We start from the raw sequence: 16,571 nt of genomic DNA on the forward strand, positions 1-16,571 counted from the left end.
GTGAACTTCTAGAGAAACTCCTGGAAGTTTGTTAAATACACAAAGGTTCTAATTCTGCAAATCCTGGGCAGAATAGGGCAAGGAGGACAAACCACACTTCTACAAAGCTTCCTGTGAATTTAGTCTGTGGTCGAATCTAATATTCATGGGATGGATGACCTCGAAATTCAAGGCCGAGTATCTCCTGCCTCATGCCTTCTATTATTCCACTGTTCTCCCTTCTCTCTTACCTCCATTTCTGAATCAAATCAGCTTCCCCTTTCTTGACCACATCTTCTTTTCCTGCCCCAGGACAGACTCTTGCTCCATTCACTGTCTCCCTTCTCCCCCTAAATATTCACTCTCAAGCTTCTGGTAAGAACATCTAACATTCCTTCTCTACAAAGCGCTCATCTTTGGATTCCAGCACATCCACACACAGAGCTGACATGTTCACTTGCTGATCACCCTGCCCAAGTTCACAGCCACCTTTCTAAATGCCTTGTCCTGCCTCAGCAGCATCCAGAATTCCCTAATACTTAACTACACCCTCCCTAATCTTTGCAGCTCAGCTCTCTTTGCCCTGTGTTCTCCTGGACCCCTCCCTGCTTTTGGAGTCTCTCTGTCTGCCTCCCCACTTGCTTTTCCTGCTTCCACCATACTCCCTCCCAATAGTTGTTCCTTTGCGGTGTGGGGAGGCGTGCTTCCCTCTGCACCGCTTAAGTCTTCCCTTCATCTCCCACAATGCCAGTAGGTCAGCCCCGTTCCCCCTCTGCTAAAGAGGCCACAGTAAAAAAAAAAAGAGCTTAAGTGTTTCCTTTCAAGATCTAAGAGACTCGGAGTTCAAACTCTGGCAAGTTTCTTAACTTCTCCAAATCTCCGTCTCTTCTCCTTCACAATGTTTGTGAGAAGAGACTTCCTCACTAAGCCCAGTGGCGCCCAGTGGCGCCCAGTGGCACCTCAGCATGAGACAGCACTGGAAGCACCAAGCCCAGTCCCAGGCTGCATATAACACTTGATCAGTATCATTTCTTAGCAATAACCCCCAATCCTATCGATAGCCCTAAAATATCCCTCATATGACCCTGGGCCGGTCACCCCAATCTCTGAACTCCTTTTTGAGCAGCCATAGAGTGGTAGTGAGGAATTGCCCATCTGGGTCAAACTATTTTTAGGAAACAGTAAATATCTCGGACCCAAAAGTTACCTGAAGAAATGAGGAGGGAATGTGGATATTAGCCAGGGAAAGGAGGTATGCAAGCCCTCTAAAGTGGGATGAGAGCACTTCCACATGAACGAGAGAATGAAATAGTAGTCTGACCCAGTACGGGGCTCCAGAAGGGAGGGAAGGTTGGGGAACTGCATCGCACAGGGCTAGAAGCATCAGAACTGCACAGACTTGGAAGAAACACTGGTGCAAAGTTCACCAGATGAGCTACATGACCTTCAGGAAGCCTTTGATGAGGGCAGAGTGTGTCTATCAGAGAGGACTTTGTGAAAGTCAAATGAGGTAATGCATCGTTAAAACAAAGAAAGATATGTAGGTATCATTTTCTGTAGCACACTTGCTGACCCTGTTTCTTTATTTGTAAAGTGGAAATATATGTACCCAACTAGAAGTCACAGTGATATTTAAATAAGAGAGTATACTTTCAAAACCCTTCGTTCAGCACTTAATGCATAGTTAAGTCCTCAGGAGATGTTAGGCATACTCTTTACTATGGATGTTTCTTTATAAAAACCAATGGGAGAAGTGAATGGTAAATGAAAAGATATTTTATTTCAGACGGAAGGTAAAGCAAAATAAAATAATATCTAAAAGCATGGAATCAGAGCAAAGCTTCCTGAATCTAGCACCAGAGAGCTGTATGGTCTTAGGAAGGTATATTGAAAAGGATTGAATGAAGTGGCCCATGAGAAGAGTCTGGCACTGAGCCAGCACATAATATGTGCTCAGTAAGCCTTGGTGCTTCCTTTGTTAGTAGATGTTACAGGGGACTCTGTTGTAACATGCTCCTCCTCCATGGAGCAGCCTATGGATTTCAGGCAGTGCTTTCTCTCACCCAGGATGGATCCAGGAGGAGTGAAATGAAAATGATCACAGATATTACAGAAGAGGATAGAGTACCAGGTGACTCCCTTGCCTTCAGTATAAAATGGTGCAGGATATAAGTGGAATGAATGAAAAGATTTTGAAAATTCCTAGCCCACCCTCCATCATTTTTTAGTTGCTATCTTCTCTTTGGCCAGAAAACAGTCCCCCAACTTTCTCCCTGTCCCATAGACCAAGATGGTTGGACCTCTATATGGAGTTTCCCTCAAATTATCAACAACTTGCCCAGCTTCCTGTCTCCACACGGCATGAGTTAGTACACTCCAGTGCTCGCCCTCCTAGATCTCCCTGGCATGTCATGCTGATTTATAGTCTTCCTTCAAATCCGATCCCCCCTCCACTCACTCATCTGTCCCCTCCAGTTCTAGCTTCTGAGCTTTTGTGAGTGATGGCACATGCCCTCCTTTGTGGAGCTAGAAGATTGTTGTTTTCTGGCTAATAAACTTGTAGAGAGATGTGCAACTGCTCTCTTCATCAGAATAGAGGAATAAGATGCTATTTTCTTCATGGCAGGTTGAAAACAATTAAACAAATGGTCATCTCATGTGTAGTGAGGAGACACTCTGTGGAGGAGGGGGATGAACTGGCACAATTTTGTAAGAGCTATTAAATGGAAGAGGTCACCAACTCCTTCAGGCTAGCATCTTTCCCCCGTAGGTAAAGGTGTGCAGAAAAGGTGGGAGGTGGGCCTCCATGGTGGCGCAAGGGGTTAAGCACAGCACTATGAAGCAATCCTCAGCTACTGCAGCATGAGTTCAATCCCTGCTGGCCAGGCAGCAACACACATGGCACAGCAGACCTCTCCTGTCTCGCCCCCTGCTCCCTCAGCAGTGTTTTTCAGTAGATCTGACTGTTCTGTTCCCCGCTCTATCTCTAGTGAATCCTCTAATCCCCTGCATCTCTGGCCTGTACCCCAGCACTTGTATGTATAAATAAACCTTTAAAAAAAAATGAAAGAAAGGGCCTCCCCTGGTGGTGCAGCAGTTGAGCACTGGGCTGTGAAGCTGCCCGCAGCCTCTGCAGCACCGGTTCGATCTCCGGCTGCCGGCGAGGGTCCCACATGGTGCGACAGACCTCTCCTGCCATGCCCGCTACTCCCCTCAGCAGTGTATTTCGTCATTCTGCCTGTTCTGTTCCCCACTCTGGCTCTGGTGAATTCTCTCACCCTCCCACGCTTCTGACTATACCCAGTGCTTGTATAAATAAATAAATCTTTAAAAAAAAAAAAAAAGAAAGAAAGAGGGCATCCCTGGTGGCGCAGCGGTTGAGCGCTGGGTTGCGAAGCTGCCCGCAGCCTCTGCATCGCCGGTTCGATCCCCGGCTGCTCCCCGGCCACCAGAGGAGGGTCCCACATGGCGCGCAGACCTCTCCTGCCGCCCACTGCTCCCCTCAGCAGTATACTTCGGTCCTTCTGCCTGCTCTGCTCCCCGCTCTGGCTCTGGTGAATTCTCTCACCCTCCCACGCTTCTGATTGTACCCCGTGCTTGTATAAATAAATAAATAAATAAGATTAAATAAATAAATCTTAAAAAAAAAAAAAGAAAGAAAGAAAAGGAGGGAGGAAGACTCACACAATCACTGTAGCACCATATATAACAATGAAACATCACAACAGCCCAACAGCCTGGGTGCTCCGCCCCTCCACAGTGTCCCTCAAACAGAGTTCTAGAATACAGCTTAAGAGTGTCATGCAGCTCTGCATGGACTGAAGGAGAAACTGGCCCCAAAAGGAATGTTAGGTGAATAAAGCAAAACACAGAGGTCTGAACACAGCGGATGGCCTGTAGAACACGCACACCCACACCAAATGTATGTTTCTATACCCCCACAAGCCCAGGAGGGAGTGGAAACAGATCTAGAGTGATCATTTCATTTAATAGCAGTGATTATCTCCAGGGAGGGGCTGGGATTGAAGACAAAGAGAATTTGTTTCTCTTTTTTTATAGTTTAGGGTAATATTTGTGTAAGCTGAAATAGACTAGTATTATCTTAAAGAATGTTTAGGCGAGCTCCCCACTGCATTCTCAGAGGAGAGAAGAAGTCAGCCCTAAGGGTTTCGCTTGTTTCACTTTCATCCAGGCTTGTGGCAGGACAGAGAACATGACCATAGCAGACCCAAAATAGCTGAGCCCCCAAACAAGCAGACAGATGACAGATTGTTCCCACGACCAGACAAAACCACACGGTCCCCTACCTCTCGTCTCAGGGAAAGTCAGTGAGTTCCTTGTTGACTTGAGGACCCAAGGTCTGGATGCTGGGGAGAAAAAGAAAAAAAGAAAACAGATTTAGGTAAATGCCCGCCTTCCTAGCCCACTCTGCTGGCTTCTATCCTGTAAACAGAAGAGGTATCCTTTAGTGAGCATTCAGTCTGTGCCAGTGCACCAGAGTAACAGAAATCTCCATGAAAGGGGAGGTGTCAGGTTTCCCACCCTGCCTAATAAGGGACAGAGCTGAGTGGCCAGGGGAAGCTAGAGAAGATTTGGAGAGACACCAGGAGCAGAGACAAGAGAAGAAGGGGGAGCATACTTTTCGCATTTGGACTTGCACCAGGGACTTGGAGAACACGGGAGAGACACATGGTGACGGACATTTGCAGAAGCTGACAAGGCAGCCATTACTTTTTTTTTTTTTGCCCCGAAGTAATTTAGTAATTTTTTTCATTTATAGATGCAATATTTATTTTTTATTTTAATAATTTTATTTATTTTAATATATTTTTACATAATTTTCATTTTTTTGTTACAGTGTATGCTTTCTCATCTCAGTTATAGTCCCTGTGAAATTCCTACCCCCAAGTCACCTGTGTACCATCACCATAGTCCCTTGTGCTCTTCCCACCTGTTTGATCCTACTCCCTTCTCCCCCCGCCGCAGAATGTTTCTGGTTTAGAGTTGTCTGTTGATTTTGATTTTCACTTTATCATAATAACTTTCTTTCCCTGATCCTTTATTTGGATACTCTACATTCCTCCCAGCAATTTCACTCCTAGGTGAAAGGACACAAAAACATTAATTCAAAAGGACACCTGCAATCCTGTGTTTATAGCAGCACTGTTTACAATAGCTAAGCTATGGAAACAACCCAAATGCCCAAAAATAGATGACTGGATCAAGATGTGGTACATATATACAATGGAATATTACTCAGCAATCAAAAAAGATAAACTCACGCTATTCACAGCAACATGGATGGAGCTGGAAGGGATCATGCTCAGTGAAATAAGCCAGAAAGAAAAAGAAAAATACCAGATAGTTTCACTTATAATCAGCCATTACTTTGATTTGTACTTTGATTTTGCTCCTTTCATCCCAGACTTGTCTGACCCCTTCTGACCCTGTCGTGTGGGTCCCCACCAGAAGCTACCTTAGACTTGTGGCAGGCTTTCAGGCCTTATCAGCCCTGCTTTGGGCCAACCCTGTTTAGCTGGGCATTTACCCACAAGGGAGATGGGTAATTTGGGGTGTTTCTTTGGGAACGTATATCCATTCTCTTCTTACCTCTTTATGCATGATCATTCACAATCTTTCACACTAAGAGTATGCTTTGTGTTTATTTGGAGGCTGGCAGAACCCTTTTAGAGTGTGCAAGTTTGGGGGCCTCGGGGTACCCCTCAGTCCACCTGCCAATACCAGGGATATTAATGAATTCTCTCATTTACTCCTCAGAAAGAGCCACAGGAGAGTTATTATGCTTCTCTTCTTACTAATGAGGCCCAGAAAGATTGAGCAACTTTGCCAAAGTCACACAACAGCTGAGCTGAGGGATTTATACCCAGGAAGTGTGACATTGGAGCACAGTGAACCTCCTAAGTCACTACCTATATGTTGGACTCACAAGCATGGACTGACTTCTTCCATAGAGGCCTGTCTTCCTCTGCCCATTTGCAATGCCTGCGAAGGTCTCAGCTACCACTAAGTGCTTGCTAAGGTGCCAGTTACTCACCCATGGTCTTCACATGTACAGACTCATACAACCCTCCAAAGGACTTGGAAATTACTAAGGCCAGAGACCCCCTGCAAAAAGCGGTGTGGGGGCAATTAAGCTTTAGCACCCCCGGGGGTGTGGATTGGGTCTTACTTTAGGGTATTCTTTGCTTCTGGATGGTAGTGAGTGCCTAGGGAAGGAGCACTGGCTGGATGAAAAGACACATGACTGCAAGAATTCTTCCTCCCACTGCAAAAAGTATTTGAGTCAAGTAAGTATACACCTTGGCAGCTTCAACAAAGAAGAACCATTACTTGGAATTAGCAAAGGACAGTGCAGCACTGCCTGGCTCCAGTGTAGACAAGTATCCTCGCCTGAGACAGAGCCACCATGGAGAGTCTAGCAGATGAATTAAAGCCCTGTGCACCACTCTCTCTATCTCTGTCTCTGTCTCAGGCCTCTCTCTGTCTCTGTCTGTCTCAGACAAGAATAAGCCACAAATGTCATGAATTTGTCACTGGGGGCTTCCTGGCATTCAGGATCCAAAGTCATCTCTACTTGCTGATTCAGCAACAGCTGATTCTCCTCTATCCTGGGAGTGAGGAAAGACAAAGAGTGAGCTTTGCTCACACACGTTCAGATATGTGTGAGGTAGTGTTTCCAGAAGCCACATGGGTGCTAGTCTGGGGCTGGGGGGGAAGATAGAAAATGCCTGATTCTGAAAGAGAAACAAGTTTGCTAATTTTAGCACCATGTTAGAGTTGATAATACAAGTTAGAACAGAAGGGTTCATGCTGAGTGGGGGGTTTGGCACCATTTTATAGCTGTCTGTGATTTTCTATAAAGTTCAGGTTTTCAAGGTTTACAAGTTATTTTTAGGATCAAGGAAAAAAAACTGCAAATGTTCTATTTTAAGATGATTATTTTAAGAACCAAGGAACTTAAAAATATATACAAAAATCATTTGGTTTAATGTTCATGGTCTTCAGGTGACAAATCAGAATATAATGGGATTCTTTAGCCAGTATTATAAAGATATTTAAATTAGCCACCCTTCCTGAGGCAGTCAAAATGCCCAAGAGGACCTTCAAGTGCTCTCAATATACTTGTTCTCACCTCAGCCTCAGAGGTTGAAAGTGTGGCAATTCTGATAAGTTTCACAAGTACTGGAGCTGTGACCCAGTAGAGGAACAAGATACAGGGTCAAGAAAAAAAGCAGGGGCCTCCCTGGTGGCCTATGGGTTAAGTCTCAGCACTATCACCACCGTGGCCTGAGTTCAATCCCCAGCCAGGGAGCTACCCACATGGCGCAGCAGACCTCTCATGTCTCACCCACTGCTCCCCCTATCAGAGTATTTCAGTCAATCCTGCCTGTTCTGCTCCCCACTTTGTCTCTGATGAATCCTTTCACCACCACCCCCCATGCCTCTGGCCTAGACCCCAGTTATTCTACACAAAAATAAATAAAAAGAAATCTAAAAAAGAAAGAAAGACAGAAAAGAAAGAAAGAAAGAAAGAAAGAAAGAAAGAAAGAAAGAAAGAAAGAAAGAAAGAAAGAAAGAAAGAAAGAAAGAAAGAAAGAAAGAAAGAAAGAAGCAGATAGAATAAAAGGATAAAGACTCAAACCAGATCGCCATCAAGGATGATTTTAAGGCTTCCAGAGGCCCTTCCTCAACCAGAGACTTACCCCTGCAGGATGAAACCAGGGTCTGACTAGGGAGACCCGCACTCTACTCCCTGGCTCATCCATAGCATCTATAGGACTCCCTGGAGGCCAACTGAAGAACAAAACACACTGACCTTTCAAAAGCATGAAGGGAAGAAAATAACCAAAATTAAGGAAACATGAAACAAAGAGAAGGAACAGTGTAGTGAAACCACACACACACACACACACACACACACACACACACACACACAAGTCCTGGGCTTTCCCACACAGGAGGAGAACCCTGTTCCCAGGGGCTGCCTGAGACACATCTGACCTGCAGAAGGGAAAGGGTGACAACAGCTTCATGTACCTCTAGTGAGCATGGGTCCTTCGGGGGAAGGCTGGGTGGGCAGAAGAGCTGAGGTCTCCCTCGGGGGGGCACTTGGTGCTGTGGAAGGGCACATGGTGGCTGCTGTCAGGGCAGCTGTGGTTGTCTGAAGAGGGACCTGAGTTGTGAGGTCTGGGGTGGTGATGAACATGGTTGGAAGTGCCCTTGTTGCTGCTGGGGTCCCAGCAGGGGTGGTCCCGGCAGGGGTGGTCCTGATAGTGGTCCTCGTAGTGGTGGTCCTGGTAGTCGTGGTCCTGGCAGTTGTGGCCCTAACGGTGGTGGTGGTTGGGCGGCGGGTAGAGGGTGGGGCTGCAAAGGAGAGAGGACACAGATGGTTCCACGTGGAGATGGAGGAAAGGTGCAGAACATGGGTAGAGTGAGGTCTGACCATTGCTCCCCCTTCTGCTCCCTACCTGGCCACTGAGCACCCATGGAAATCAAATCTCTTGCTTCTCCTCCTGGCCTTTCCAATCTGTCCTCCACACATTAGCTAGAGTGATCTTTTAAAATCTAATTATATCAGTCCCCAACTCCAAACTTTTTACTGGGCCCTCCTTTAGCTTAAGCTAGAGAACTCAAGCCCTATCTTTGGCCTGCAAGGCCCCTCCTGACCTGCCCCCATCTCCCTTCCCATTTCCTGTCTCCCCTGTGCTGTGCTCGCTTTGTCCCATCCCACTGGCCTTTCTTGAGCTCTTGGAACATACGAGAGATCTGCTGGCTGAGTCAGGGCCTGCTGTTCCCTAGTCTCTCTTCATTTGGTGACTCCTACTGAGCCGTCCTGTCTCAGCTAAAAGGACCTTCATTGAGGAGGTCCTCAATATTCTGCAATGACAGTTAGGCCTCTGGTTATGTGCTCTCATACTTGACCATCACCGCACTGACGATGTTTCATGGCGATATACTTATTTGATGATTATTGCCTAGTGTGCTTCCCCACTGGACTGTGAGCTGCAGGAGGGGAAATGTGGCATTTGTGCTATTTGAGGCTGCAGCTCTAACACCTATTACTACATCAGGCACATAGTAGGTGTTCCAAATGCATTGTCAGTGAACAAATGAGCAATTGCCTCAAATGTGAGCCCAAACATAAAACCTCAGTCAAGCAGGACAAATAAACTCTAGAGAACAGTTGTACAAATTTCTAGCCATAATAACAATAGTATATTGGACCACCTGAAAATTTGTTGAGAGGGCAGAGCTCACATCAAGTGTTTTTTCTACAATAAAATAAAACTAAAATCTGAAAAATAAAAAGTGAGCCAAAGCATGCAACCGAGGGTGAGAATGTAATCTCTTTCAGATATTCAAGACTGGTTCATTCAACACAATTCACCCCCAAACACTTGAACTTGGGTTCATTATCCACCGTGATCCTATAGATACCACCGTCTCCTAAATATGCCAAGTTTCCATTAACTCTAATGGACCAGAAAGACACCATTAGTTGTGAGTGAACTTAGAAATGACCCCATTGCATATTGAGGGCAACAAGTATACCGGGAAATTATAGCTGGTTACACCAGGCTTGAAGAGAAGCCTTGGATGGGCATCATTTAACTTTAACAGACCTCATTTTCCTCTTCTGCAAAATCAGAATTTGAGAACTTCCCTCTCAAAGTTGTGGAGAGAAAAACATACTAACGAGCATAAAAGTTCTCTCATTAGGAACATCAGTCGCAGCTGTTGGAGAATCTTTGTGTGTCTCCACCATCTGAGAAGACTATTAAACATATGGAGACCAGACCCTGTCTTACAAGATGCCGATCGGATAGGCACACACTCGAGAGCCCTCCACCCCTGGCACGGAAGACTAGGAGGCACTTTGAGAGGCTCCATATTCTTGATGAGCAGGGGAGGTGGCTGTCAGCATCATGTAGCCAGAGGCCACCCTCCTGCAGTTCAGATCTTTAGATGCGCCTTCATATTCCAAAGGTCACCCAAAACAAATGAACACAGCAGAAGGAAAGAATGCTGAGCACTACCCTGTCTCCAAATACCACATCCCTTCCCCTCTTTCAGATATGGCACCCTTTGGGCAGCAAACTGAAGCTAACCTGCAGGCAGATGTTATTGTATGATTGTCACGCAGTATTTTTTTAAAATTCTGGTCTCTGCCAACATGCAAAATTCAGTATTGTTCATATAAAACTTGGGAACTCGGAAAACACTGGTTGCAAATTTCTGCAAGATGACAGTCCCCTAGGTAAGAAGCAACCCGACCCTTCGGATGGATCCTGTGGGTCCCTGCTCCCTTCATAACCTCTACCCCCACCCTCTGACCACTCCTGTCTGTGACTTTCTTGGCCCCCGCATGCATTTGCTCCTCCAATCACAGGATCCCATTTCAGACTGAATCCACCCACTCACAGCTTGGCTGCCCACTCAGTCCCTCACCTTGGAGCCCGATCTCCCCTTCCACAGACATAGGCTCCGGGTGGCTCACCTCCCAATAGCTGCAGGTGAATGTTGTTCTTCACATCATTGAACCATCCTGGCACCTCGATGCGACAACAGTACACGCCACTATCACTGGCACTGACGTCCGTGATGGTCAAGGACAAACTGCCTGTCCGGATATTCCCCCAAAGCGCATATTTAGATGACTTCTTGGAGACCACTGATGCCCCATCGGTGTGGATAAGCTCCTCGTTGCATTTGGATTTGGGGCACTGGCCTCTGCCCCAGCACATGCTGTTTCTGCTCTGGGACCAGGATGGGTACGTGCAGGGCAAAGTCACCGTCTGCCCCCAGTATGCCCTCACCACTGTCTCCGACACAACTGGAGCTGCAGGAAAGATAAGAAAAGATGAGAGAAGGATGAGGGGTGGCACTGAGTCCCCCAATATGCCACATGAGGAGCAGATGGATGCTTCTGGAAGATGGAGAGAGTTCTAGAGCTTAGTTTCTGATGTGCCCTTGACTGTTGTTGAGTTCCTAACTCAACATGCAGTTAAGTCTCCAGTGATGAGTCCTGAGCCTTTAACCACTGACTCCTGTTGAGAGTCCAGACATAGCACCCTGTCCACTGCCTCTCAATGACAGAGATCACAGGCCATCAACATGAAATCCTCAAACCAGCCACCCTTGGACTTCAACCAGTGAGTCTGAGGCAGGAAGACAGGTTGCTGAATTCTATCCCATTGTCTTTTTCTCCTCTCAGCGCTGGAAAGCATAATGCAGTGCTCTGAATTCTTTGCTTGGTGTTAGATAATGTGAATTGGACCAGTTTGTGATCTTTTTTTTAAACGTTATAACTGAAAGGGACTGCAGGAATTATCTAGAATGCAAGCAGTGGTGTACAAATGTGTTGGGGGTTAGATTTACCAGGTGAGCTGTGTGAGCTGGAAGGATCACCATTTCTGAAAGGGAGCACCTGAGGGTCCCATCTCCGGCTGCTCCCCAGCTGACCTGGGAGTTTGTTCCAAATACATATTTAATTGCCCAACCCTGAGATGTTGCTAGCATAAGTTATAAGGAGAAAGACAAATACAAATATGACCTCACTCCTCTGTGGAATATAAAGAAGAAAAGCAAAGGAACAGACAAAACTAAACCAAACAGACCCTAGACATTTGACTGCAGCACTGAGGCTGCAAGGGGAGGGAGGTAGGAGGGAGAGATCAAAGGGTGGGGGGAAGCTCCATGGATGGAGATGGAGGACTGCAGGGGCTTTGATGGTGGGCATGGTTTGGTGACACACTTCTGAAGAAGTGTGAACCTGTACCCCTAAATCATATATAGTGCGGTAAACCAACATCAACTCAATTTTAAGAAATACAATTAAAAAACAGTTGTTCTTCCCTGAGTCAACCTCCAAGGCCCAGGAAAGGCACCTAACCAAGTTCTCCAGGTCATTCTGATGTTGGCCAAGCACCCAGGGTTTGCGCGTCCTGGCAAAACCCTTCTAAGATTCTACCCACCTCTAGAAAATGGGAAACATTTCCACTCTGCAAATATAAAGACTGTTGTTTCATTGAATATGAGCAATTGTTCTAAACCAAAAAAGCAAACCAAAAAGGGGGATAGAAGTGAGAGCACTCAGCAGGCAGCGGCTCCGGGTCATGAGGACCACATCCTCCTCCCTCCTGGGGACCAGGGTCCCTGCCCATTGCCTCCTCCAAGGAAGCTCCCCAGGAGATGATTCATTCTCCAGTTCTGTGGGCCCAGTGAGTCAGTTTCTAAGGCACGGGCAGCGGCGGCCCCTTCCTCCTGACGCAGGTGTGGGAATGTCCCATAACCTCCTGAAGACCTTGAGCATAAGCCCTATAGGAAGGCCAGCGTGGACTTCCTGGGATTTTCACAGCTGGCATTGGTGATCAAGCCCATTCCCCATAACCGGCAACCATCCCTGAACTCAGTGTCCTCCCTGTGTCTCGGCAGAAGTGTTTCACAGACTAAATAAATGCCATGGAAGTCCATTTTGCTCACCATCAAAACTGGGAAAAAATAAGACATTCCCCACTGATGTAGAAGGTTGTAGCCTTGAAAGCTACATAATGTTACAACCCCTTGTTACTTCAATAAAAACATATCAGTTCACTGTTATTCCCCTCAGCTGTGTTAGCCATACAGAACACATGGACCTAAAACCCATAACTTCTGAAGAGGGAGCTTGCTTCTATGAATATCTGGTAATTTAGTTTTTAAAAAGATGTGCAAGAGAGGGATCAGAGGGAGGGAGGGAGGAGCACAGGGGACTGAGGTGATGATGCGCAGGTGCATTGGTGAAGGAAACTCTGTGGGGACTACACCTGAGGGGGTGGGGAAAGCAAATATTGTTTACAAATGAACAATAATGCAAAAAGTAAAAAAAAATTAAAAACTGAAAAAAAAAGCTGTGCAAGAATTATTTCTGCTAGAGAAATGATGGTTATTTCCACAGTTTGTTTTCCCCGGTATTGTAGTCGATAAGGAGGCTTCCAACTACTCCATAAGAGAAGACCTGAGAGAAAAACTGCCAAGAGACAAAATCAGCAATTCAGATGAGGAAATAGAAGCGGCCAGTCCATTTCGCCTAGCAGAATAGCAAAAAAGTAGAATTTGGAAGACATCAGGGCTGGCCACCCAAGGACCTAGGAGCTGATTTAGCTGACTGAAGGTGAATGGGGTACAAATTGACACAGCCACATGTGGGGTGCAATTTCTGTTAACATGCAACATGGCTGTGCCCTAGCTGTGCAAACTCATGTTGTGATCTACTTGGGAAAGTGCATGTGCAAAAGGAAATGGGTATACTCATCCCAAGGAACCATAAAGAGAAAAATAACAGAATCAGGTGGATCTACTGGCATGGAAACACCAAGCCTTTTTAATACATGAAATGGGCAAATTAATTAAAAAAACATTTTATAAAGTAAATAACACTTCCACTTTCTTTGTGGGCACAGACATGCAAGGGTAAATGCATGAACTGGTGTCCATGGGGCATCATCCCACCTCGTGGGTCTATCACCTGCGTCATCCAAGGAGGGGCTGGAGCTGAGGCTGGTTGTCAAAGAGATTTTCACTTTGTAGTCCTTTAGTTTCATCACCAAGTATATTCATCAGATTAAAAATGAAAGCTACAAAAAGGGATGTGGGCAATTTGGGGTGGCAGAAAAACAACCATTGGCCTTTCACTGCCAGGCTCATTCTGTCAGTTACTGATTCTGAGTTCCTGTAGGAAAGCCCCAATAATCATGACCTCATTATCATAAAGCAAAGGGGATATAGATAATACTAGCCTCAGAAAGAGTTCGAAGGTTCACATGAGATGAACCATCAAATGTCAGAGGAACTTCATAAAGATTAGTACCAGTGAGCCAGACACCAGCATTTAGAAATAGGGCAAGAAATGGCCCCTCCCAACAGCAGAAGTATCTGGAACCAAGGAATCATTGGTGTCAAATCAATTCCTTTTTCCAGAATTACCCAGGGTGGGGAGGGCAGCCTAGGGCCCCCTCCCACCTGGGCTACAGTCTCACCACCTGCAGAGGGAAGAGTGTGCTCAGCATCTCTGCTTTACTCTAAATTGATCATTTGAGAAAAGGCACATGAAAAAAATGTTCCTCCTCTGTTATCAGGAGAGAAATGCAAGTCAAAATCACAGTGAGATACCTCCTACCTCACACCAGTGATTATGACTGATATCCAAAAGACAAGAAAATATAGGGCCTCCCTGGTGGCGCAAGGGGTTAAGACACAACCCATGATGCAATTCCCAGCCACTGCAGCAAGAGTTCGATCCCAGGCCAGCCAGGGAGCTACTCACATGGCGCGGCAGACCTCTCCTGATTCGCCCGCTGCTTCCCTCAGCAGTGTGTTTCGGTCAGTCTGCCTGTTCTGTTCCCCGCTCTATCTCTGGTGAATCCTCTCAACCCCCACACCTTTGGCCACCCAAAATAAATATGCATAAATAAATAAATCTTTAAAAAAAAAGACAAGAAAACAGTGATGGAGAGGATGTGAACAGAAGGGAAGATTTGTGCTCTGTGGGTGGAGATGTAAATATGGAAAGGAAAGCAGTATGGAGTTTCCTCAAAAAAATAAAAAATAGAACTACCATATGATCTACTCATCCCACAAAACCACTAACTAGAAGATATGTGTATATATCCACATGTTTATTGCAGCACTGTTTACAATAGCCAAGAACTAGAAACAACCTACGTGCCCATCAATTGACAAAGAGATAAAGAAGATATATATAAACCTACACACTGGAATACTACTCAGCTTTTAAAAAGATGAAACCCTGTCTTTTGGAGCAACATGGATGGGGTTGTTATGTTTAGTGAAATAAATATGATTTCACTCATATGTGGTAAGCAGAGAAAGCAAACAGATGAACTAAATTAAACAAAAATGAACTTTTGGACTATTAAAAAAAGATACAAAAGGCATGCATGAAAAACAAACAGTTCTCCAAGCACTGCCTGCTTCAAGCAGGGTTGGGAGAACTCATGCAGTGTCCACCCAGCAGCGGGAAACATGGGTGTAGATCCTGGCAGCTTTCAGCATAACAACCCCTCCTCCCAACACACACACGCGCATACACACACACACCTCAAATTCCTGGGGCCAAATGAAGATGAGGGAATGACACTGACAAAGAAAGTGACAGGAATGACTTTCATTCTGTTGACTGTGCCCTAGTGCCCAAAAGGGCAGCTAAGCCCGCCATCTCTGCGGGACAGGTGCTCAGAAGGAGTATGCAGGAAGGACAGGGGCGCAGAGCTGGACACACCGCACAGAGGCTGTGGATGGTAAGGAAAGACTGTCTCAGATAGGGACCAAAGGCTGCACAGAGCTAGAGGGGGAGAAAGGCAGGAAACACATGACAGAGGCTGTAAGGGCGAGGGAGTATTTTTTTTTTCTTTGAAATAAAGCTGCTTTCTCTTGTAGCACATTTGAAAGATTCATGTGTAAATAAACGGGCAGCCAGAACAGACATTGCCTAATCCCAGAAGCCTGGATTGCTAAAGCCAGTCTTATCCAGACCCCTCATTTCATATATGGATGAGAGAGGGCAATTTAGATGTGTCTCCAACATCAACATCAGTGACCCAAACAAGCCCAGAACATCTTGCTGTACTGCGCTGGGCTGCAAAGTGCCAAAGCACAGACCCAGTGTGTACATCTGCATCATCCAAAACCTGGAACAGCACGCAGAGAAGAAACCGTACCTTGAAGCCTTAGCCCCAGCAAAGCAAAAAGCAACAAAAACTAAAAAGAAAGAGAACAGAACTATAATAAGCATTCTTACTGAAGCGTATGCCCCGACTAACTGCTGAACACCCTGCAGAGGACATCTGTCCTCCTGCTTTATTTGACTTCTTTCTGTCTCTCTTCTTCTTGCAGCTGCCATTTCTGACATGAAAACATGTTACCCCCACCCTAAAGCTCCCCAAAGAGTCTCAGGATAAAACCCTGTGTCAGAAGGAAAGGGAGAGACCCTCCCAAGAAAATCTGGGGTATGCAGGAATGAAATGAGCTTCTGCTTTCCTGGGAACCAACAGATAGGGAGCTCCGGGACAAGGCCTGGCTCCACGGACAATGCTAGGGGGTTTCCAAAAACTTACTCAGATAAAGCCGCCCAAGCTCAATCACCAGCCAGAGGATGAGGGGCCCTTTAGACATTTTGACTGTTAGCAGAGCCCGGAGTCTGTTTCTCTATTCAAAGTCCATTTCTTATACCTCAGTTAATGCTGACAGGGCAGGACCTTCAAGTTTCATATCTCTTTTTGCCTCCTAATCTTCCCTTTCCCCCCTCCTGAGTGACCTCCCTCTATCTGGGATACATGAGAAAATGTGCTGAGCCACCGGGTGTGTGTACAAGTGTGTGGGGTGAAGAGATAGGCAAACAAGAACTCCCTTGCAGGGCACAGGGGGGTTTCCTACATGTACATGAGCATCCACGGTGTGCCTGTGCACAGGCGTGCCCATGTGCGTCTGTGTATGCAGGTTCATGCAGATCTATGTGTGTGTGTGCCCGTGCGTGCATGCATGCATAAGTCGTACAAAAACTATGGTCCTTC

At 46.1% G+C, this 16,571-nt stretch overlaps 1 protein-coding gene across 1 annotated transcript in view; it reads right to left on the reverse strand.

Annotated features, from left to right (window-relative positions):
* The window catches only part of TIMD4 (T cell immunoglobulin and mucin domain containing 4), a gene marked incomplete at its 5' end in the record, with an annotated part of 33,551 nt that extends 17,378 nt beyond the window's left edge, over positions 1–16,173 (reverse strand). The window contains 3 exons of the mRNA XM_084242418.1: positions 8,038–8,364; positions 10,499–10,840; positions 16,116–16,173. Coding sequence (XP_084098544.1) covers positions 8,038–8,364; positions 10,499–10,840; positions 16,116–16,173 — 727 coding nt within the window. The remainder of the gene's footprint in view (positions 1–8,037; positions 8,365–10,498; positions 10,841–16,115) is intronic.
* Positions 16,174–16,571: the final 398 nt, after the last annotated feature.

This window comes from Talpa europaea (assembly GCF_964194135.1).
Source record: "Talpa europaea genome assembly, chromosome: 9".
NCBI classification, from domain to species: Eukaryota; Metazoa; Chordata; class Mammalia; order Eulipotyphla; family Talpidae; genus Talpa; species Talpa europaea.